The sequence below is a fragment of the Hemiscyllium ocellatum genome, chromosome 36 (assembly GCF_020745735.1).
Source record: "Hemiscyllium ocellatum isolate sHemOce1 chromosome 36, sHemOce1.pat.X.cur, whole genome shotgun sequence".
Lineage (NCBI taxonomy): Eukaryota > Metazoa > Chordata > Chondrichthyes > Orectolobiformes > Hemiscylliidae > Hemiscyllium > Hemiscyllium ocellatum.
Window position 1 is genome coordinate 46,855,439 of NC_083436.1, and position 20,939 is coordinate 46,876,377.

The following is a 20,939-nucleotide window of genomic DNA, read 5'->3' on the forward strand; positions in this document are numbered from 1 at the left end:
AATGTCCTTCAGGTCTCACCTGGTTTGACCTACATGTGACTCCAGACCCACAGCAATGTGGTTGACTCTTAACTGCCCTCTGAAATGGCCTAGCAAGTCACTCAATTGTATCAATCTCTACGAAGACTGGTATTAACCTAGACACCAGAAAAGACAACAGCAGAAAGAGCCCTGTTGACCCTGCTCAGTCATACTTAGTAATATTGAGAGGTTCGTGTCAAAATTGGGAGAGTTGTCTCAAAGACTAGTCAGATGCAAGGGATCACTACCACCTACAAATTGCCCTCCAAGCCACTCACCATCCTGACTTGGAAATATAGTTCTGTTCCTTAAGTATCACTGGGTTAAATCCTGGAATTCTCTTTCTATGGGCATCGTGGGTTTACCTACAGCACATAGACTGCAGTGGTTCAGGAAGGCAGTTTACCACCATCTTCTCAAGGGCAATTAGGGATGAGCAACAAATGCTGGCCCAGCCAGTAATGCCCACTTCCCATTTAGTGAAGTAAAGAAAAATGGTAGGTAAAGGATACCAAAGAAGGTGACTGCATCCTTAATGAAGTGAGAAGCAGAAAATAGGATGAGAAAAGTTGCAGTGAGTCATATGCAGACACCCACTCTGAATCTCCCTGAAAATAACAACCAAAAAATGGGCAAATGCAGCGCGGCTTTGTAAATCAAGATCTAAAAGGAGATGTGGGGGGAACACAAGCGGGTTTTGACTCAATCTCAGTCCATTCCCTCAGGTGCATTGAGTTATCATTGAGGAGGGGAATGCATCCACTTTGCGACGTTGTTTCCTATTTGGAATGAACTAGTGAGCAATAAACAGCATTCAAGGTGTGTGATCAAACAGAGACCATCACTGCTCACTGCAATCACCATCTTAATGTTCACTCAGGAACAACATATATTGCGACAGAAAGGAATCACAGATAAGCTGCTTGGAATCATAAATAATAAATCTGCTGGTTTCATTTCAGAGCAGACGGGCAAATGATTACTGTACATAATTAATTTAAACAGTTAGCTATTTATTTTTTGACAGATTGCTAGTTATATCATATTCTTCAGGATTGTTCCTAAACGTTTTATATTTTATGAAGATCTTTGAGAATTTTGCAGTATAGTCACTCTTTTGTGTGTTCAAGCTCATTCACAAAATTGAACATATAATCTCCATCAGGGGTCTTCATTTTTTCATCTCATCTGAGAGGAATATCTGAAAATCCAGTAATTTTCCAAGTTTATCATTCGTAACTGTTGGAGGACAGCTAATGTCCTTTTTATTTCATTTGATTTTGCATAGTTACAATAATTAACTCTGTTCTGGTGAAGACTTCCACTTATCGCCCAAAAGATTGTAAATTTAATCTGATGACTGAGGCCATACACATCATTGGGAGTATGGTCTTTGAATGAAACATTAGAACAAGCCTCTAACAGTCTGTTCTCCGGTTTTCAGGGTGCATTACTTTGAAAAAAACCAGGGAGGTTATGCAATTTATCCTGACTCACATTTTTCTCTAAGTTGTTGCCCCCTAATGATAGATTTAATCTCATGGTTGTATGTGCCTCAATCATGTGTTGGCTTATCTGAGTGCTGAAGGCTCTATGCTCATTTATGGGAAATTCATTCCAGCAGGTCGATGATAATGCCCAATAAGCATTCAATATTTTTACACAAAATTCCTTTGCCTAAGGGTCAGAGGGTTAATTCTACTACAATAACACAGTCAGAGTAACGTAATACCCACTAAAGCTGGGAATTTTAATGGTAGTGGTATTCACGAGGGATTTTATATCGGTCTTCACTGTAGAAAACACAGAGAAAACCTCTCCAAGATACTTAAAAGATCAAGTTCTGAAAGGGAACTAGGAACTTAAAATGAGGAGAAGGCACTGGGAAAGTTAATCAAGCTAAAAACTGACAATTCCCCAGGACCAGTTGGCCCACATCCTGGCCGAGGTGGTGGTCTAGTGAAAATGTCAATGCTGTTGTAATCTAGGCCCAGGCTAGTGCTTTAGGGATGTGAGTTCAATACCACCATTGCATTTGGGGAAATTTAAATTAATAGTATCTCGCCCAATGATGGCCATTGTCATAAAGGAAATTATAGCAGGATCATTCAGAATCTTGTATGCTTTGGCCAAGTCCCCCTCAGTCTTCAAATTGTTCTCCTCCTCTGGCCATTCTAATCTCTCCCCACCCCACTTGTTCACCTAGAACATAGAACATAGAAGGATACAGCGCAGTACAGGCCCTTCGGCCCTCGATGTTGCGCCGACCGAATCCTACCTAACCTATACTAGCCCAATAACTTCCAAATGCCTATCCAATGCCCGCTTAAATGACCATAAAGAAGGAGAGTTCACCACTGATACGGGCAGGGCATTCCATGAACTCACAACCCGCTGTGTGAAGAATCTACCCCTAACATCTGTCCTATACCTACCACCCCTTAATTTAAAGCTATGTCCCCTAGTAACACCTGACTCCATTAGCGGTAAAAGGTTCTTAGTATCTACCCTATCTAAACCCCTAATCATCTTATACACTTCTATCAGATCTCCCCTAAACCTTCTCTTCTCCAATGAGAACAGCCCCAAGTGCCTCAGCCTTTCCTCATAAGATTTTCCTACCATTCCAGGCAACATCCTGGTAAACCTCCTCTGCACTCGTTCTAAAGCTTCCACATCCTTCCTATAGTATGGCGACCAAAACTGCACACAATACTCCAGATGAGGCCGCACCAGAGTCTTATACAACTGCAACATGACCTCAGGACTCCGGAACTCAATTCCTCTGCCAATAAAGCCCAGTACACCATATGCCTTCCTCACAGCACTATTTACCTGGGTGGCAACTTTCAGAGATCTGTGTACATAGACACCAAGATCCCTCTGCTCATCCACACTACCAAGTAGCCTACCATTAGCCCAGTAATCCATCATCTTGTTATTCCTACCAAAGTGAACGACTTCGCACTTAGCTACATTGAATTCCATTTGCCACATTTCCGCCCAGCTCTGCAACTTATCTATATCCCGCTGTAACCTACCACTTCCTTCCTCACTATCCACAACTCCACCGACTTTTGTGTCATCCGCAAACTTGCTTACCCAGCTTTCAAGTCCTTCCTCTAGATCATTTATAAAGATAACAAAAAGCAATGGTCCCAAAACAGATCCTTGTGGTACACCGCTAGTAACTGCGCTCCAAGATGAACATAACCCATCAACTACTACCCTCCGTCTCCTTCCAGCCAGCCAATTCCTAATCCAAACCTCTAATGTATCCTCAATGCCATACCTCCGAAGTTTTAGCATTAGCCTACCATGGGGAACCTTATCGAACGCCTTACTAAAATCCATATACACAACATCTACTGCTTTACCCTCATCCACTTCCTTGGTCACCTTCTCAAAGAACTCAATAAGGTTTGTGAGGCACGACCTGCCCTTCACAAAACCATGCTGGCTATCCCTGATCACGTTATTCCTACCCAGATGTTCATAAATCTTATCCCTTACCATTCTCTCTAAGACTTTGCCCACCACTGAAGTCAGACTCACTGGCCTATAGTTGCTAGGGCTATCCCTACTCCCTTTCTTGAACAATGGGACCACATTCGCTATCCTCCAGTCCTCTGGTACTATTCCTGTTGACAACGATGACATAAAAATCCAGGCCAATGGCTCTGCTATCTCCTCCATAGCTTCCCATAGGATCCTGGGGTAAATGCCATCAGGCCCAGGAGACTTATCTATATTCATCCTTTCCAATATTCCCAAAACCTCTTCCCTGCATATTTCCAGGGCATCCATTCTAATTATTTGTGATTCCATATTCACATCAGCAACAGTGTCCTATTCTCTTCCCCCACCCCACTTGTTCTCCTGTTCCCATCCCCCACCTTGCTTGTTCACCTATTCCCTTCCCCCACCCCCACCTGTTCTCCTGTTCCCTTCCCCACCCCGTGAGTTTTCCTGTTCTCTCCACATTCCCTCCAGCCCCATTTATTCTCTCCCCTGCCATGTCTGTTCTCTCCTCCCGCCTCATCTTTTCCCCCCTACCCTCCAACCCTATCTGTTTTAATGCCTCATTAATTACCTGGGACCTAAGAATGAGGTCCATCAGAACCCAGAGACTCCTGAGTCCCCGGTTCTGTTAGTTTGCTCAGTGAAACTATAGCTCCTAGAGAAACAGTTCTGAACCCCACTGTCCTTTCCAACTCTTGGCGTAAGTTGTGTCACAAGCTCAAAGAGTCCTAGGTGGTGAGACCTGCTATCTCACCTTCAGTCCTCTCCTATTATTCATTTACAATGTCATCCTTTGATAATAACACCTGTACGCAAGGAATCAACTCCCACATGTGTACAGCATCTAACGATATGTCAAATTTTGGATGGGCCAAAATATCTTTCAATTTTAGACTGACAAAACTCCAAGCATCTAATTCATCTCCCGCCAGTAGGTAATTACCTCTGGAGCAATTACCTCTCTATCTATTTGATTGAACTATAACCCATTGTATACAACCTAGCACCATTACTGACCCTGATCTATGCTTTTTATTCTATGTCTAGCTGTTAACATCCAGTCACTGTTCCCTGACCTGAAACTGAACCCAGTCACTGCTTTGCAGGTCTCGCAGTGAAGGAAGAGCCTCTTTTCCACCACACATTTATTGACACCTTAAAATTCCCTTGTGTGGCTTCCTGCTCACTTCTATATCTTTTAAAACTCTTGAGAGATTTTGCATTGACAATGCCAAAAGTTATCGCTCATTTTTGTGGAAATTGTCAAATGCTGAAACAGAAGTTTGGACAAATGGACACAGACGTGAAGATCTTTCAGAAAGGGCTTGGGGCAAATCTGATAAATTCACAATGCCAGTTTGAGTCTTCATGTGATAGACTGCAAATCCCAAGCCTACAATCCGAGTTCTCCGTTCTAGTTATCTGCTCGGGAGCTCTCACTCTACCTAACGTTGAGAAGAACTCATTGAATATTATGAAGATACAGTGATTACTGTAAAAACTCAATGACTGCAAAATGAATGACCTGGCCTATAACTATTTGTAACTGGCGTTAGACAATCTTATGATTATTGTACCATATAAAATTTGCTCTGAAAAGGGCAATGCTAACCTTCAAAGAACTCCTTATTAGAAGTAACACAATTCATCATTTCAGGTCATACACTCTGCCCATTGACTGGAATACTTGAAAATGGTGGTTTTACAGGTTGTATGGGAATATGTGTGGGATCTTACTGTAGACTGGTGTCCTATTGTGTTTGTATTATGTTACTACATGGTGATATTCTAGCTGCTTTGTCAACTATCTGGAATCTATTTTATTTTTATTTCACAAAAGCAAGTCCCTAGAGCCCAGTGACTGCCTTCTCATTTGCTGAGCTTACAGTGATTAGACCATCACTTAGTCTGTAGAGGGCACACGCCTTGATCATGTACAGCACTGTTTGTGTCTCTGCACCAGTGTGTGAGGAGTTTGTTCCCGTCCTGCCCTGAACTTGTTTAAAAAGGACCAGTCTGCTGTAGTGGATTAAAGCCTGCCATTTGAGAGTTGGGAAGGAGCTTATTAGAGGCATGGTCTTGTAGTTTCCACTGCTTGATTCAAAGCTGTCTGCTGGTAGATCTTACTCAGGAAGATCAAACCGTTTGGAGTTGGTGATCTGTTATATGAATTTAAATCTTATATGTAATTTTGTCAATTTTAAATAAGTCTAAACACCTCTGCAACTTGGCAGCTCTACCTGGAGAGGGGTTCATTGGAATAAACAGCCCAGAGGGTGAAGATGGTCGGCACTTCCAAAGCAGATCACTTCACTACAAAGCAATGCCAATGGCCCTTTTTTTTAAGCCCTCTGATCCCACATTCTCTAAGATCTAGATGGTGGGTTGGGGTGTGGGGTGTGGAGGGTGGTGTGGTGAGGGGCAGTGGAAATGCCAGCAAAGTTGTCCTGAATGCTGTCTTAATCAGCTTAATCCAACCCATCCCTATGAAGGATGGGTGCTACTGCTCTGTAACTACAAAACTAGAAAAGTGAAAGTACAGAAAGAGGCCATTCAGCCTATTATTTCTGCACCAACTGAATAAACTAGCCACTCATTTCAAACCCACTTATCAGTATCTGGTTGGTAACTCACCACTAGCAGCACTTCAGATCCAGATACCCTTTTAAATGAGTTGGAGGCTTCTGTCTCAACCACTAAACTGGCCAGTGAATTCCAGAAACCCATCTCCCTCTGGGTTTTTCCTCATGTCTTCCCTAATCCTTCTACCAATCATCTTAAATGTGAGCCGCCTGGTAATTGAGATCACTGCAATGGAAAACTGGTCTTCCGTGTCTCTCTATCTGAGTCCCTCATGATTTTATACACCTCAATAAAGACACCTCCTCTGATCAAATGAAGATAACTAGATTCTTTCCCAAGCTTTCCTCATAGCCACATTTTCCAAGCCATAGCAACTTTCTTTCAAATCTCCTCTGCATTCTCTCTAGAGCAATGGTGTCCTTTCTGTGATGTAGTGACTGAACTACATGTAAAGCTGTAGCCTAACCAGTATTCCTGCTTTTGGATTCTATACTTAGTCTCCCATGTGCCTTTGTTACCACCCAATCTACCTGTCCTGCCATCTTCAGTGTTTATGGACATGTACTCCAAGGTCTCACATTACCTCTACCACTCTCTGTTTATTATGTATTTCTTTACTTTTTTTGCCCTCCCCAAATGCACAACCTCACATTTCTCTGGATTGAATTCCATTGGCATTTTCCACCCTCTTCACACCCCTACAGTTGGCAGTATTCTCTTTGTTAACTGGGCAATTTTTGTGTTGTTTGAAAACTCTCCAATCATTCCTCCCACATTTAAGTCGAAGTCATTAATATATTAATCATTGTGTATAATATATACAAACAGCAAGGAACACAATACTGAGCCCGTGGAGTACCCACAGGAATACTGTTTTCCATTTACACAGCCTGCATCGACCGTTACCCTCTATCCTGTCAATGAGCTAATTTTGGATCAAACTCACCATATTCTCCTGAATTACTTGGGCTTTAATTTTCTCAGCAGCCTATCAGATGTAAGTAATGTATATGTGTCTGAATTCTGACTCAAATTTAATAGGAAGCATTGCCAGATGGTGTGGCAATTCAGTGTATCATTTGATCATTATTTTAATAGAGTTGTTGTATAATTAGTGCATTCTTCTTTCAGAAGGGTTACGGTTTAACATTTGTGATTCGATCTTGTTTGATCTTGTTTTTAATTTTTAAACCTCACTGGGGATAATTCCATTCTTAGCACTAAGTTCAGCAACAAATCTTTTCATTTAATAATTGATTTTTTTTTTCAACAATGGGTAAGTATATGAAGGTAAGAAAGAAAGTCATGTACATTAAACCTAGGTTCAGGAGTTATAGTGTTAATGAAATGGTGCAGTTTTGATGGATGTGTACTCCATTGTGAAAAATGATTTTAGAATTTGAAGCAGCAAGTGTTACATCTATCTAGTTATTTCTACAGTTAGACTCCTCCTTACTTTCTGGATTTAGGTTTACTCATTGAGGTGGAAAGTTCATTTCCAGATGTTTCATCACCCTACTCGGTAACGACTTCCTGGTTTCTATTTCTATGTTTGGGTTTCTTTCGGTTGATGATGTCATTTCCTATAGTGATGTCATTTCCTGTTTTTTTTCTCTCCCAGGGAGTGGTAGATGGGGTCTAACTCGATGTGTTTATTGATAGAGTTCTGGTTGGAATGCCATGCTCTAGGAATTCTCGTGCTTGTCTCTGTTTGGCTTGTCCTAGGATGGATGTTGAAGTGGTGTCCTTCTTCATCTGTATGTACTTTCAAGACCATCAATAATACCCTTACTGGCAAAAGATTCACCAAAGAGGAGGAAAACAACAACAAATTGTCATTCCTAGATATCACAGTGGAGCGAACAGCCAATGGGGAACTTCAAACCAGCGTCTACAGGAAAACAACACGCACGGACCAAATATTGAATTACAGAAGTAATCATCCCAATATCCACAAATTAAGTTGCATCAGAACATTATTTCAATGAGCCACCACACACTGCAGCACAGAGGAACTACGCAGAGTAGAGGGAAATTACCTATACCATGTATTCACAAAGGATGGGTATCCAATGAACACAGTCCACCAATTTCTCAGCAAAAAAAACCCAAACAAGCAGACAAAACACATCCAGAAACCCTAGCTACTCTCCCCAAATCTAAGGCATCTCGGGAATGACTGCCAGACTACTCAGACACCTTGGCATCATGGTAGCCCACAAACCCACCAACACACTAAAACAGCAGCTAATGAACTTGAAAGATGCTATACAAACAAGCAAAACTAATGTCATTTACAAAATAAATGGGTGGCACGGTGGCACAGTGGTTAGCATTGCTGCCTCACAGCGCCTGAGACCCGGGTTCAGTTCCCGACTCAGGCGACTGACTGTGTGGAGTTTGCACGTTCTCCCCGTGTCTGCGTGGGTTTCCTCCGGGTGCTCCGGTTTCCTCCCACAGTCCAAAGATGTGCGGTTCAGGTGAATTGGCCATGCTAAATTGCCCGTAGTGTTAGGTAAGGGGTAAATGTAGGGGTATGGGTGGATTGCGCTTCGGCGGGTCGGTGTGGACTTGTTGGGCCGAAGGGCCTGTTTCCACACTGTAAGTCTAATCTAATCTAATCTACCATGCAAGAACTGTAACAAACACTACATTGGACAAACAGGCAGAAAACTAGCCACCAGGATACATGAACATCAACTAGCTGCAAAACGACATGACCCTCTCTCACTGGTATCCTTACATACAGATGAGGAAGGACACTACTTTGACTGGGACAACACATTCATTCTAAGACAAGCCAGAGACACGCACGAGAATTCCTAGAAGCATAGCATTCCATCTGGAACTCTATCAACAAACACATTGAGTTAGACCCGATCTATCACATCCTGAGAGAAAAAAAAACAAGAAATGATATCACCAACCCAAAGAAACCCAAACATATAACAAGAAACCAGGAATTATCAGCAGTGCTTCACCCGGAGGCCCAATGAAGATGTTACCGAGTCGGGGGATGAAACATCTGGATATGAACCCTTCAGCTTAGTGAGCAAACCTACATCCAGAAACTCAACCTGAGCTACAAATCTTCTCAAAACTCACTCCACATCATTTGCAATATATGAGAAATAAACAAAATTGCGAATGCTGCTTTTCCAGGCCAGGGGTTAAATTAAAATGTGTTGAGGCTGTCATTTACTGAAACACGTTTGTCAGATGTCTTTACTGGACATATTTGAAATATTTAAAATTCAGATTTAAAATAATGATGGAAAAGGATAAACCAGATCTAAAAGTTGAAGTTCTAAATTGGAGAAAGGCCAATTTTGATGGAATTTGGCAAGAACTTTCGAAAGCTGATTGGAGGCAGATGTTCGCAGGTAAAGGGACGGCTGGAAAATGGGAAGCCGTCAGGAATGAGATAACGAGAATCCAGAGAAAGTATATTCCTGTCAGGGTGAAAGGGAAGGCTGGTAGGTATAGAGAATGCTGGATGACTAAAGAAATTGAGGGTTTGGTTAAGAAAAAGAAGGAAGCATATGTCAGGTATAGACAGGATAGATTGAGTCAATCCTTAGAAGGGTATAAAGGAAGTAGGAATATACTTAAGAGAGAAATCAGGAGGGCAAAAAGGGGACATGAGAAAGCTTTGGCAAATAGAATTAAGGAGAATCCAAAGGGCTTTTACAAATACATTAAGATCAAAAGGGTAACTAGGGAGAGAATAGGGCCCCTCCAAGATCAGCAAGGTGGCCTTTGTGTGCAAACGCAGAAAATAGGAGAGATACTAAAAGAGTATTTTGCATCAATATTTAGTGTGGAAATGGATTTGGAAGATACAGAAAGTAGCGAAATAGATGGTGACATCTTGCAAAATGTCCAGATTACAGAGGAGGAAGTGCTGGATGTCTTGAAACGGTTAAAGGTGGATAAATCCCCAGGACCTGATCAGAGCTACCCTTGAACTCTGTGGGAAGCTAGAGAAGTGATTGCTGGGCCTCTTGCTGAGATATTTGTATCATCGATAGTCACAGGTGAGGTGCCGGAAGACTGGAGGTTGGCAAATGTGGTGCCACTGTTTAAGAAGGGTGATAAGGACAAGCCAGGGAACTAATGACCGGTGAGCCTGATGTCAGTGATGGGCAAGTTGTTGGAGGGAATCCTGAGGGACAGGATGTACCTGTATTTGGAAAGGCAAGGACTGATTCGGGATAGTCAACATGGCTTTGTGCATAGGAAATCATGTCTCACAAACTTGATTGAGTTCTTTGAAGAATTAACAAAGAAGATTGATGAGGGCAGAGTGGTAGATGTGATCTATATGGACTTCAGGATTAGAGTCGTGCTGGAAAAGCACAGCAGATCAGGGAGCATCCGAGGAGCAGTAAAATCGACGTTTTGGGCAAAAGCCCTTCATCAGGAATACAGGCAGAGTGTCTGCAGGGTGGAGAGATAGATGAGAGGAGGGTGGGGGTGGGGAAGAAGTAGCACAGAGTACAATAGGTGAATGGGGATGGTGATGGAGGTGATAGGTCAGGGAGGAGGGTGGGGGAAGGTAGCAAAGAATACAATGGGTGAATGGGGGTGGGGATGAAGGGGATAGGTCAGAGAGGAGAGTGGAGTGGATAGGTAGAAAGGAAGATAGGCAGATAGGACAGGTCATGGGGACAGTGCTGAGCTGGAAGTTTGGAGCTGGGGTAAGTTGAGGGGAAGGAAAATGAGGAAACTGGTGAAGTCCACATTGATGCCCTGGGGTTGAAGTCTTCTGAGGCAGAAGATGAGATGCTCTTCCTCCAGGCGTTGGGTGGCGAGGGAGCAGCGGTGGAGGAGGCCCAGGACCTCCATGTCCTCGGAAGAGTGGGAGGGGGGGAATTGAAATGTTGGGCCATGGGGCGGTGTGGTTGATTGGTGTGGGTGTCTCGGAGATGTTCCCTAAAGTGCTCTGCTAGAACGCGTCCAGTCTCCCCAATGTAGAGGAGACCGCATCGGGAGCAACGGATACTATAAATGATATTGGTGGATGTGCAGATAAAATTTTGATGGATGCAGAAGGCTCCTTTGGGGTCTTGGATGGAGGTGAGGGAGGAGGTGTGGGCGCAGGTTTTGCAATTTCTGCGGTGGCAGGGCAGGGTGCCAGGATGGGAGGGTGGGTTGTGGGGGGCATGGACCTGACCAGGTAGTCATGGAGGGAACGGTCTTTGCGGAAGGCAGAAAGGGGTGGGGAGGGAATTATATCCCTGGTGGTGGGGGTCTGTATGGATTTGTCGGAAATGTCAGCGGATGATTTGGTTTATGAGAAGGTTGGTAGGGTGAAAGGTAAGCACCAGGGGGTGTCCTTGTTACGATTGGAGGGGTGGTGTCTGAGGGCGGAGGTGCGGGATGTGGATGAGATGCGTTGGAGGGCATCTTTAACCACATGGAAAGGGAAATTGCTTTTTTTAATAGCTATTTTTATTGAAAATTTAACATATTTTACAAGTTACAAATAAAGAAAAACCCCAAGTATAAACATTGATATACAATTAAACCTTAAATAAATAATAACCAAAATCTATCAAACAGAAAAAAGATACCGAGAGAAAAAAAACAAAACTCAACTAACTATTAATCTAACCTACAACTAACCAGAGTGTACAATTAAATCTCTTACATTATTCAGGGGAAAAATAACGACGGATAACACAGAAATTGGGTAGTGAGTCAGAATGTATTAACATCAAATTGTAACAAAACCCGTATTCGTGCGGGATTCCTCTCCCAAGGGGCCCCGGACCAACCAGGTTCACCATCTCAATTAAATAAAAGCCCTTGTTAGGATGGCCGAAATATCTGTATTTGTGTAATTCAAGAAGGGCTGCCGTATTTAAGACCATAAGACCATAAGACATAGGAGTGGAAGTAAGGCCATTCGACCCATCGAGTCCACTCCGCCATTCAATCATGGCTGATGGGCATTTCAACTCCACTTACCAGCGTTCTCCCCGTAGCCCTTAATTCCTCGAGACAACAAGAATCTATCAATCTCGGCCTTGAAGACATTTAGCGTCCGGGCCTCCACTGCACTCTGCGGCAATGAATTCCACAGGCCCACCACCCTCTGGCTGAAGAAATGTCTCCGCATTTCTGTTCTGAATTGACCCCCTCTAATTCTAAGGCTGTGTCCACGGGTCCTAGTCTCCTCGCCTAATGGAAACAATTTCCTAGCATCCACCCTTTCCAAGCCATGTATTATCTTGTACGTCTGTATTAAGTCTCCCCTTAATCTTCTAAACTCCAATGAATATAATCCCAGGATCCTCAGCCGTTCCTCTGCCATTAGACCTGCCATTCCAGGGATCATCCATATGAATCTCCGTTGGACACGTTCCAGTGCCAGTATGTCCTTCCTGGGGACCAAAACTGGACACAGTACTCCAAATGGGGCCTAACCAGAGCTTTATAAAGTCTCAGTAGCACATCTCTGCTTTTATATTCCAACCCTCTTGAGATAAGAGACAACATTGCATTCGCTTTCTTAATCACGGACTCAACCTGCATGTTTACCTTTAGAGAATCCTCGACTAGCACTCCCAGATCCCTTTGTACTTTGGCTTTACTAATTTTCTCACCATTTAGAAAGTAAATTTATGGAATAATGCGGTCTTTCGGTGCACCATATTTGTAAGGAAGTCGGGGGGAATACATTCCATGATTAATCTGGGCCAGTTCGAAGGTCCAGGGGGGCCCTCAGCCACCCAGTTTACCAAAATACTTTTCCTGGCACAGAGAGAGAATAGAGAATACTCTCTTCCCGTGCATATCCAGGGAGGGTAAGTTCGAAAAGCCCAAAAGGAGAGATACAGGGTCCACTCTAATTTCCGTTCCTAAGATTTTTGTCAGAGCACTTGCTTCTTTAGTCCAGTATCTATGGATCTTATGACAGGTCCATAAACAATGTACAAGAGTGTCCACCTCTATTTTACATTTGGGACACATTGGAGATGCTCCTGCCTTAAAATTTTACCAATCGAGCCGGTGCTATAGGGGCCCTATGAAGTATCTTCAGCTGGATAGCCTAAGTTCTGTTACAGATGGTGATTCTTCTGGCATTTTCCCAAATGTCATTCCACGTTTCTATAGAGATTTCCAGTCCCAAATCCTGATCCCATGTTTTAAGCAGATTATCCATATCTCCCGATATTTCATCATGTAGTAAATGATAAATAGTACTGATGGAAGATACCCCCATTGGCCGTAGCACTCTACACTCTCTAACTGATTTATGAAGACTATCTAATAATGTAGTCTTCTTCTGTTTGTAATCTCGAATTTGGAAGTATTGAAAGAGGTCTCCATTAGGTAATCCAAATTTCTGACGCAGCTGTTCAAAAGACATCAGGATCCCAACTTTAAATAGGTCCCATAGACATGAGATACCCCTGGGTCTCCAGAGTTTGAAAGTGGCATCTGTAAGCCCCGATTGAAATCCCCATGCTCCCACTATTAGAGTTTTATGTGAGTTGCCCTCATTTTGTCGCATTATATTCCAAGCTTTAATTGTGTTTAGTATTATAGGGTTTTTACAGTGATCTGTAATGATTTTCCTCTTGTCTGAAAAGAAAAGGTTAATAAGTGGGCATTTTACTTGAGAAGCCTCGATGTCCAGCCAGATTGATTGTGGGTCAGACAAGACCCAATCGGCTGTGTAGCTTAATTGGGGAACTTAACTGATATTTCCTAAAATCTGGGAAATCCAACCCTCCCCTTGCCTGTGGAAGCTGTAGCTTCTTCAGCTTAATGAGGGGCCGTCTATGATTCTAGATAAAGGAACCCAGCCAGCCATATAATTTACATAGTGCCAGCCTCGGCAGCATCACCGGGAACATTCTCATAGGGTATAGGAGACAGGGCAGGACATTCATTTTAATCAGTGCTATTTTACCCAGCCAGGAAATTGGAAGGTCTCCCCATCGCTGGAGGTCCTGCCTTATCCTTTCCAGTAAATGCACAAAGTTAGCCTTGTATAGCTGGCCAAATACTGGGGTAATAAAAATGCCTAAATAAAAGAAACCCTCCAGGGACCACCGAAAAGGAAAGTGGGATCCATCCAATAAGTGGGATATACTAGCAAGGCCACCCATTGGCATAGCCTCCGATTTTGAGAAATTAATTTTATAGCCTGAAAATACATTAAATGTATTAATAACTTGGATTAAGAGAGGCACGGACATCAGGGGATTACTGAGGAATAGGAGAACATCATCTACATGAAGGGTAATTTTATGTTTACCTGTACCAATCCTCGGGGCAGTTATATTAGGATCATCCCGTATAGCTTCTGCTAGTGGTTCAATTATTAGCACAAATAGCAATGGCGAGAGAGGACATCCCTGACAGCAGCCCCTATCCACACTGAAGTTATCCGAGCCTAATCCATTGGTAATCACAACTGTTTTGGGATCACTATACAGAGTTGAGACTCATTTGGTAAACACCTTTCCAATGTGTAAAGCAAATAAGACCATTCAACCCTGTCAAATACCTTTTCTGCGTCTAATGAGACTACTACTCCTGGTATCTTTCCCTGATGGCAGGCTTGAATCATATTCAAAACCCTTCTAACATTATTGGATGATCTACGGCCCTTAATAAACCCTGTCTGATCCTCCTTTATGATATGTGGCAATATCCTTTCTAGCCTCAATACTAACATTTTAGAGAGGATTTTAAAATCTACATTTAGCAAGGATATTGGTCTGTATGACGTGTAATCTTCTGGGTCCTTTCCTTTTTTAAGGATAAGAGAGATATTTGCCTCTTTCAGCGAAGGCGGGAGACAGCCCTGACTGTATGAATAGTTATACATGTCCATAAGTGGACCAGCCAATATTCCTGTAAATTCTTTATAGAATTCAACTTGAAAACCATCTGGACCAGGTGCCTTATCACTCTGAAGTTGCCTGATTGTGTCAAGTATTTCTTGGATTGTTAGAGGAACATTCAAGACCGATAGCTGTTCCGGAGTTTTGTCTGGAAAGGTCAGGTTTTTAAAAATTGACTGCATTCTCCTAGTCCTGTCTTCGCAATCCTGCGACTTATATAAATCGGAATAAAAGTTTCTAAAGATTGCGTTAATCCTTTTATGATCATAACTCAGAATACCCGTACTTTCCTTGTTCGACATGATAGTTTGAGGGGCCTTCTTTTTCTTTGTGAGAAATGTTAAGTATCTACCTGTTTGTCGCCAAATTCATATAACCTTTGTTTTGCAAATAATATTTCCCTCTTAGCCGTTTGGGTAAGTGTGGTGTTTAGAGCTGTCCTAAGGGCCGTACTCCTTTGTAATTTGATAATAGAAGGTCTGTCAGCGTATGCTGTTTCAGCTGCTTTTAAGCGAGCTTCGAGCAGATGCTGTTGTTCTCCCTTTAATTTTTTCTGGGTTGCTGAGTAGGAGATAATTAAACCTCGTGCGTAAACTTTGATGATCTCCCACATCATTGATGGGTTGCTAGCCGTACTTGAATTAATTTCTAAAAAAGTTTTAAATTCTTGAGAGAAGTACTTTACAAATTTATTATCTTTCATCAGGAAGGGGTCCATACGCCAATGCCGGGGGGGATGTCTCATTGTTCATCGCCTTGATTTCCATATACAGCAGCATGATCAGAAATTGCTATACTGCCTATTTTACAGGATGATATGGAATTTTTAAAAATCAAGGGGGCAAAAAACATATCGATTCTGGTATGACATTTATGTGGATTGGAGTAAAAAGAAAAATCTCTGCCCTGTGGGTGAAGGCATCTCCATACATCTACTAGTCCTAATTCTTTGTTCAGATCCACCAATTGTCTAGATCTGGGAGATACTCCTGCAGTACTCTTGGGAATCCTATCTATTTCTGGGTCCATAATACAATTAAAATCTCCCCCTATAATTGTGTGACGGGCACCAAGAGCCATCAATTTTGAGAAGGCTTCCATTATAAATTTAAAAGGATGTGCTGGGGGGCAATACAAACTTAAGATCCCATATTCCTCTCAATTTATAAGGGCTTTAATCAGAATATATCGTCCAGATTAGTCTTTTATCTGATTTAGGATTTTGAAAGGGAAATTCTTCCGAATAAGGATAACAACTCCCCTACTTTTTGAGCTGAAAGAAGAGAAAAAGGCCTGATCAAATCTACCCTGTCGTAATTTCAAGTGTTCTTTATCCCATAAGTGTGTATCCTGTAGGAGAGCTATATCAACCCTTTCTTTCTTGAGGTTTGATAATGTTTTCTTCCTTTTGACTGGTGAATTACTTCCCTTGACATTCCAGGTGCACCATTTAATCGACTGATCAACCATAATCGTTCGAGCAAGTCCAAGACCCCTCGGGAGGGGAAACCCTGTCCAAAACATCCCGAGCATAGAACATATAAAATTCACAAAAATGAAGGCTCTTTAATACACTCACATTGATATAATAAAAAATTATTTCTGAATAAAAAAATATAAAACGTATTTAAATGGAGATTTTCCCCCTTGTTCCCAGAGGTATCACTTCCTCTCCAAAAGTCCATCATATCCTCTCCCAACCAGTGCCCCACCCTTGATCCAGGTACCCCACGATAGGATGAAGGAAATTCAAATATACTACAGAGCTAGAGTTAACAGTGAGCACCCTACCCCACACCCCACCCACACCTACACCTGGATATATTTTGTAAATATATATCACTATAAAATATATAACTATAACTGTAAACATATATAACTATCGACATATATAACTATAAAATTACAGTCTCAACAAGTAATCATTAAATATAGTAATATAAAATAACAGGGGAAAACAACTCCGCTCCTAAAGACAGAAATAAAATAGGATAACGTACCCACCTCCCCCCACCTACACTAACTAGACCCTCACCAAGTAGAGAACAAATAAATAAACCCCTCTCCCCCCGCCACGGATTCTTCATGGTTAAAGCATAGCATCGCTGGATAGCGCAAGGAGTACTGAATATTTAAGTCCCTAAAACACTTCTTCACCTTGTCAAACGCCTTCCTCTTTCGGACCAGAACTGGGGACAAGTCCTGGAATAACATAATCTTGGATCCTTTATAAATCATGGTTTGGGGATCTTTCCCAAGATTTCTGGAAGCTTCTAAGAGCACCTGCCTCTATGTTAGCTCTGCAGTTGGAATAGGACCGGGCGTGGACGCTGGTTTGAGCCGGGCTCGCGTATTGCAACCCGGTAGGCCCATTCCACCCTATCCTGGCCTGATCCAGCCTCCAGATTTAAAAGCTGTGGAAGCCACTGTTCGAGAAACACTGTAAGCTGGGCTTCCTCTTCCCGTTCGGGAAGGCCCAGCAAACGAATAAGTTCCGGACTCACTGCTCGAGAGTCTGGACCCAATCCACGGCCGATTCTGCTGTAGTCTCGGCGGTCGCGGCCTTTAGCTCCCCCCATCCGGTTCAGAGTTCGATTTGTTCGATATCTCACTCGTACTTTTGTAGCACAACCAAGAGTGAGTCCCATCGGCTCCGGGACTCTTCGATGAAGGCATCGATTTTCGCATCGAGTTTAGAGATTATTACCCCGAGGCTCGCCCCCGTAGGTAAGTCCCCCGGGGCGGCTGCGGACGCCTCTGCTGCAGCTAGAGAGGGTGGGGGAGAGGTTCCTGCCTGCTGACAACTGCGGGCTCCCTTCCCTTTAGTCATTTTTACAGGAGATTAGATTGTTTAAATTCAGTACTGAGCAACTAATTACATTAAGTAAAAACTATTTTTGAATGATTTAGTGAGTGTGGTGGAGGCGGGTGACCCACTTTGCCCAAGTCTTAGGAGGAGCAGTATAGACTCAGACTTGCTGGGTCGTCGCCATCTTGGATCCACACCGGGAAATTGCTCTTTAACCACGTGGGAAGGGAAATTGGACTTCAGTAAGGTGTTCGAACTGGTTCCCCATGGGAGACTGATTAGCAAGGTTAGGTCTCATGGAATAAAGGGAGAACTAGCCATTTGGATACAGAACTGGCTCAAAGGTAGAAGACTGAAGGTGGTGGTGGAGGGTTATTTTTCAGACTGGAGGCCTGTGACCAGTGGAGTGCCGCAAGGATCGATGCTAGACCCTCTATTTTTTGTAATTTACATAAATGACTTGGATGCGAGCATAAGAGGTACAGTTAGTAAGTTTGCAGATGACACCAAAATTGGAGGTGTAGTGGACAGCAAACAGGGTTACCTCAGATTACAACAGGATCTTGACCAGATGGGCCAATGGGCTGAGAAGTGGCAGATGGAGTTAAATTCAGATAAATGTGAGGTGATGCATTTTGGGAAAGCAAATCTTAGCAGGACTTACACATTTAATGGTAAGGTCCTAGGGAGTGTTGCTGAACAAAGAGACCTTGGAGTGCAGGTTCATAGCTCCTTGAGAGTACAGTCGCAGGTAGGTAGGATAGTGAAGAATCCATTTGGTATGCTTTCTTCTATTGGTCAGAGTATTGAGTACAGAAGTTGGGAGGTCATGTTGCGGCTGTACAGGACATTGGTTAGGCCACTGTTGGAATATTGAATGCAATTCTAGTCTCCTTCCTATTGGAAAGACGTTGTGAAACTTGCAAGGGTTCAGAAAAGATTTACAAGGATGTTGCCAGGGTTAGAGGATTTGAGCTATAGGGAGAGGCTGAACAGGCTGGGGCTGTTTTCCCTGGAGCATCAGAAGCTGAGGGGTGACCTTATAGAGGTTTACCAAATTATGAGGGGCATGGATAGGGTAAATGGACAAAGTCTTTTCTCTGGGGTCAGGGAATCTAAACTAGAGGGCATCGGTTTAGGGTGAGAGGGGAAAGATATAAAAGAGACCTAAGGGGCAACTTTTTCACACAGAGGGTGGTACGTGTATGGAATGAGCTGCCAGAGGAAGTGGTGGAGGCTGGTACAATTGCAACATTTAAAAGGCAATTTGATTGGGTACATGAATAGGAAGAATTTGGAGGGATATGGGCCGGGTGCTGGCAGGTGGGACTAGATTGGGTTGGGATGTCTGGTCGGCATGGACGGGTTGGACTGAAGGGTCTGTTTCCATGCTGTACATCTCTATGACTCAACATCGCTCATTTTTGGCAGACATGGATGTTATTGGCTGAATGGCCTCCTCTGTGCTATTAATCCATCCACATCTTTCAGTAAGCAGAGTAGATTTCACAATTTGCATCATGGAACTGTCCTCTCTGCTGGAGAAATACACTTACTTTTACTGGAAGATTCAGTCGTGAGTTACATTTACCGCTGTTCCTGGAGATGTTCAAAATAAATTAATTGCTGCTGCTCCTCTCATATGATCAGCCTTGCCTTTAAATGCATGACTGAAATGTGTAAGCCATTCACTCATCAAAACTGAAGTACAATTGCATGGTTATAACAGCTTTGATGAGAGTTATCATGGGAAAATGTTTGTCAGCCCTTTCCATTAAACCTTAAACCCGCCCCACCAATTACCCCATGAAGAGACTGTGCTCCAAAAGCCAGTGTTTCCAAAAAAACCTGTTGGACTATTTCCTGGAGTTTTGTGGTTTTTAACTTTGTCTATCCCATCGAACACTGTCACCTCCAAATCATGCAAACAAAGACATTGTTTTCTAATGAATAAGAGAGACGCAACAATCACACACATGTGCTCTACAGAACATGGTTATTTACCCATTAGGGTTTGAAGGATGTTGTCAGCTCATCTGTCATATTATAATACCAACAGACACATAATGATGTGATATTCAAACTTCTTTGTGTTTTCACAGTATGGGATAAAAAAGAAAGAGGAAAAAGAAGCCGAGGCAATGGCAGCCATGGAGGCTCAGGCAGAGGGAAGTTTGACACGTCCCAAGAAAGCGATTCCTGCTGGCTGTGGGGACGAAGAGGAGGAAGAGGAAAGTATTCTGGACACTGTCTTAAAATATCTTCCAGGGCCTCTCCAAGATATGTTTAAGAAGTAACAACATGATTATATGCAAAGTAACTCCTGGTTTTATTGCTAGGTGTAAATCATTCTCATTATAAAATGAGAATTTATCATCATTTCAGCTAATTATAATTTGACTGCTCACCTCTTCCTGTGTAGTGGCATGGAAACTTCATCACAACAGAACATCCAGGATAATGCTGTGTCGCAGTCTCGAAATAATCTAATCTGATAAGCCATGTTTATAGTCAAATAAAATCCAGATATTTAATAGTGAAAAGAAGAAACTTGTATCTTTTTATCTAGTTGTGACCACTTTGACATTACAGGGCTCCAGCTAGCATTGATTGTCCAATTGTTGTTCATCATACTCATTAAATAAAGCATCAGGTCACAACACAGGGTGATACCTACAATACACAGCTAATTAACCCAGCATTAGAACTCTAATTAAACATTACTAACTCTGTTAATATCAACTTGTGGCAATCTTCCAATTTTGGATAGAACTTATTAATGAGGTTAAAGCCTGAGAATTATGGTGTGTTATATCATGGAATGAAGCTTAACATATTCTTTCAAATTTTTTTGACCGTTATGTTGATAGAGCTTTGATCTATTTGTTTAAACAGTTTAATGCCCCTAAGAAGCAATAGAATGTGATAATGTTTCGTATTTATATCCTAATATTGCATAATTTCCACTTCATTTTTTTAGCATTTTATTATATAAATGTATATTAATATCCTCTTGGAATCATAAATTGTATTTTCTAAAACATACTTCATAGTTCCCATATATTTTTACCTAACATCAATGCTAATGGTGGACAGAGACTTCATGAATGTAAACATTACAGCATGATATAAATATCCTG

General features: G+C 42.4%; 1 protein-coding gene across 1 annotated transcript in view; it reads left to right on the plus strand.

Moving 5' to 3' along the window:
• LOC132833391 (complexin-1) overlaps window positions 1-20,698 on the plus strand; it is a 117,012-nt gene extending 96,314 nt beyond the window's left edge. The window contains exon 3 of the mRNA XM_060851626.1: window positions 19,902-20,698. Coding sequence (XP_060707609.1) covers window positions 19,902-20,096 — 195 coding nt within the window. The 3' untranslated portion in view covers window positions 20,097-20,698. The remainder of the gene's footprint in view (window positions 1-19,901) is intronic.
• The last annotated feature ends 241 nt before the right edge of the window (window positions 20,699-20,939 follow it).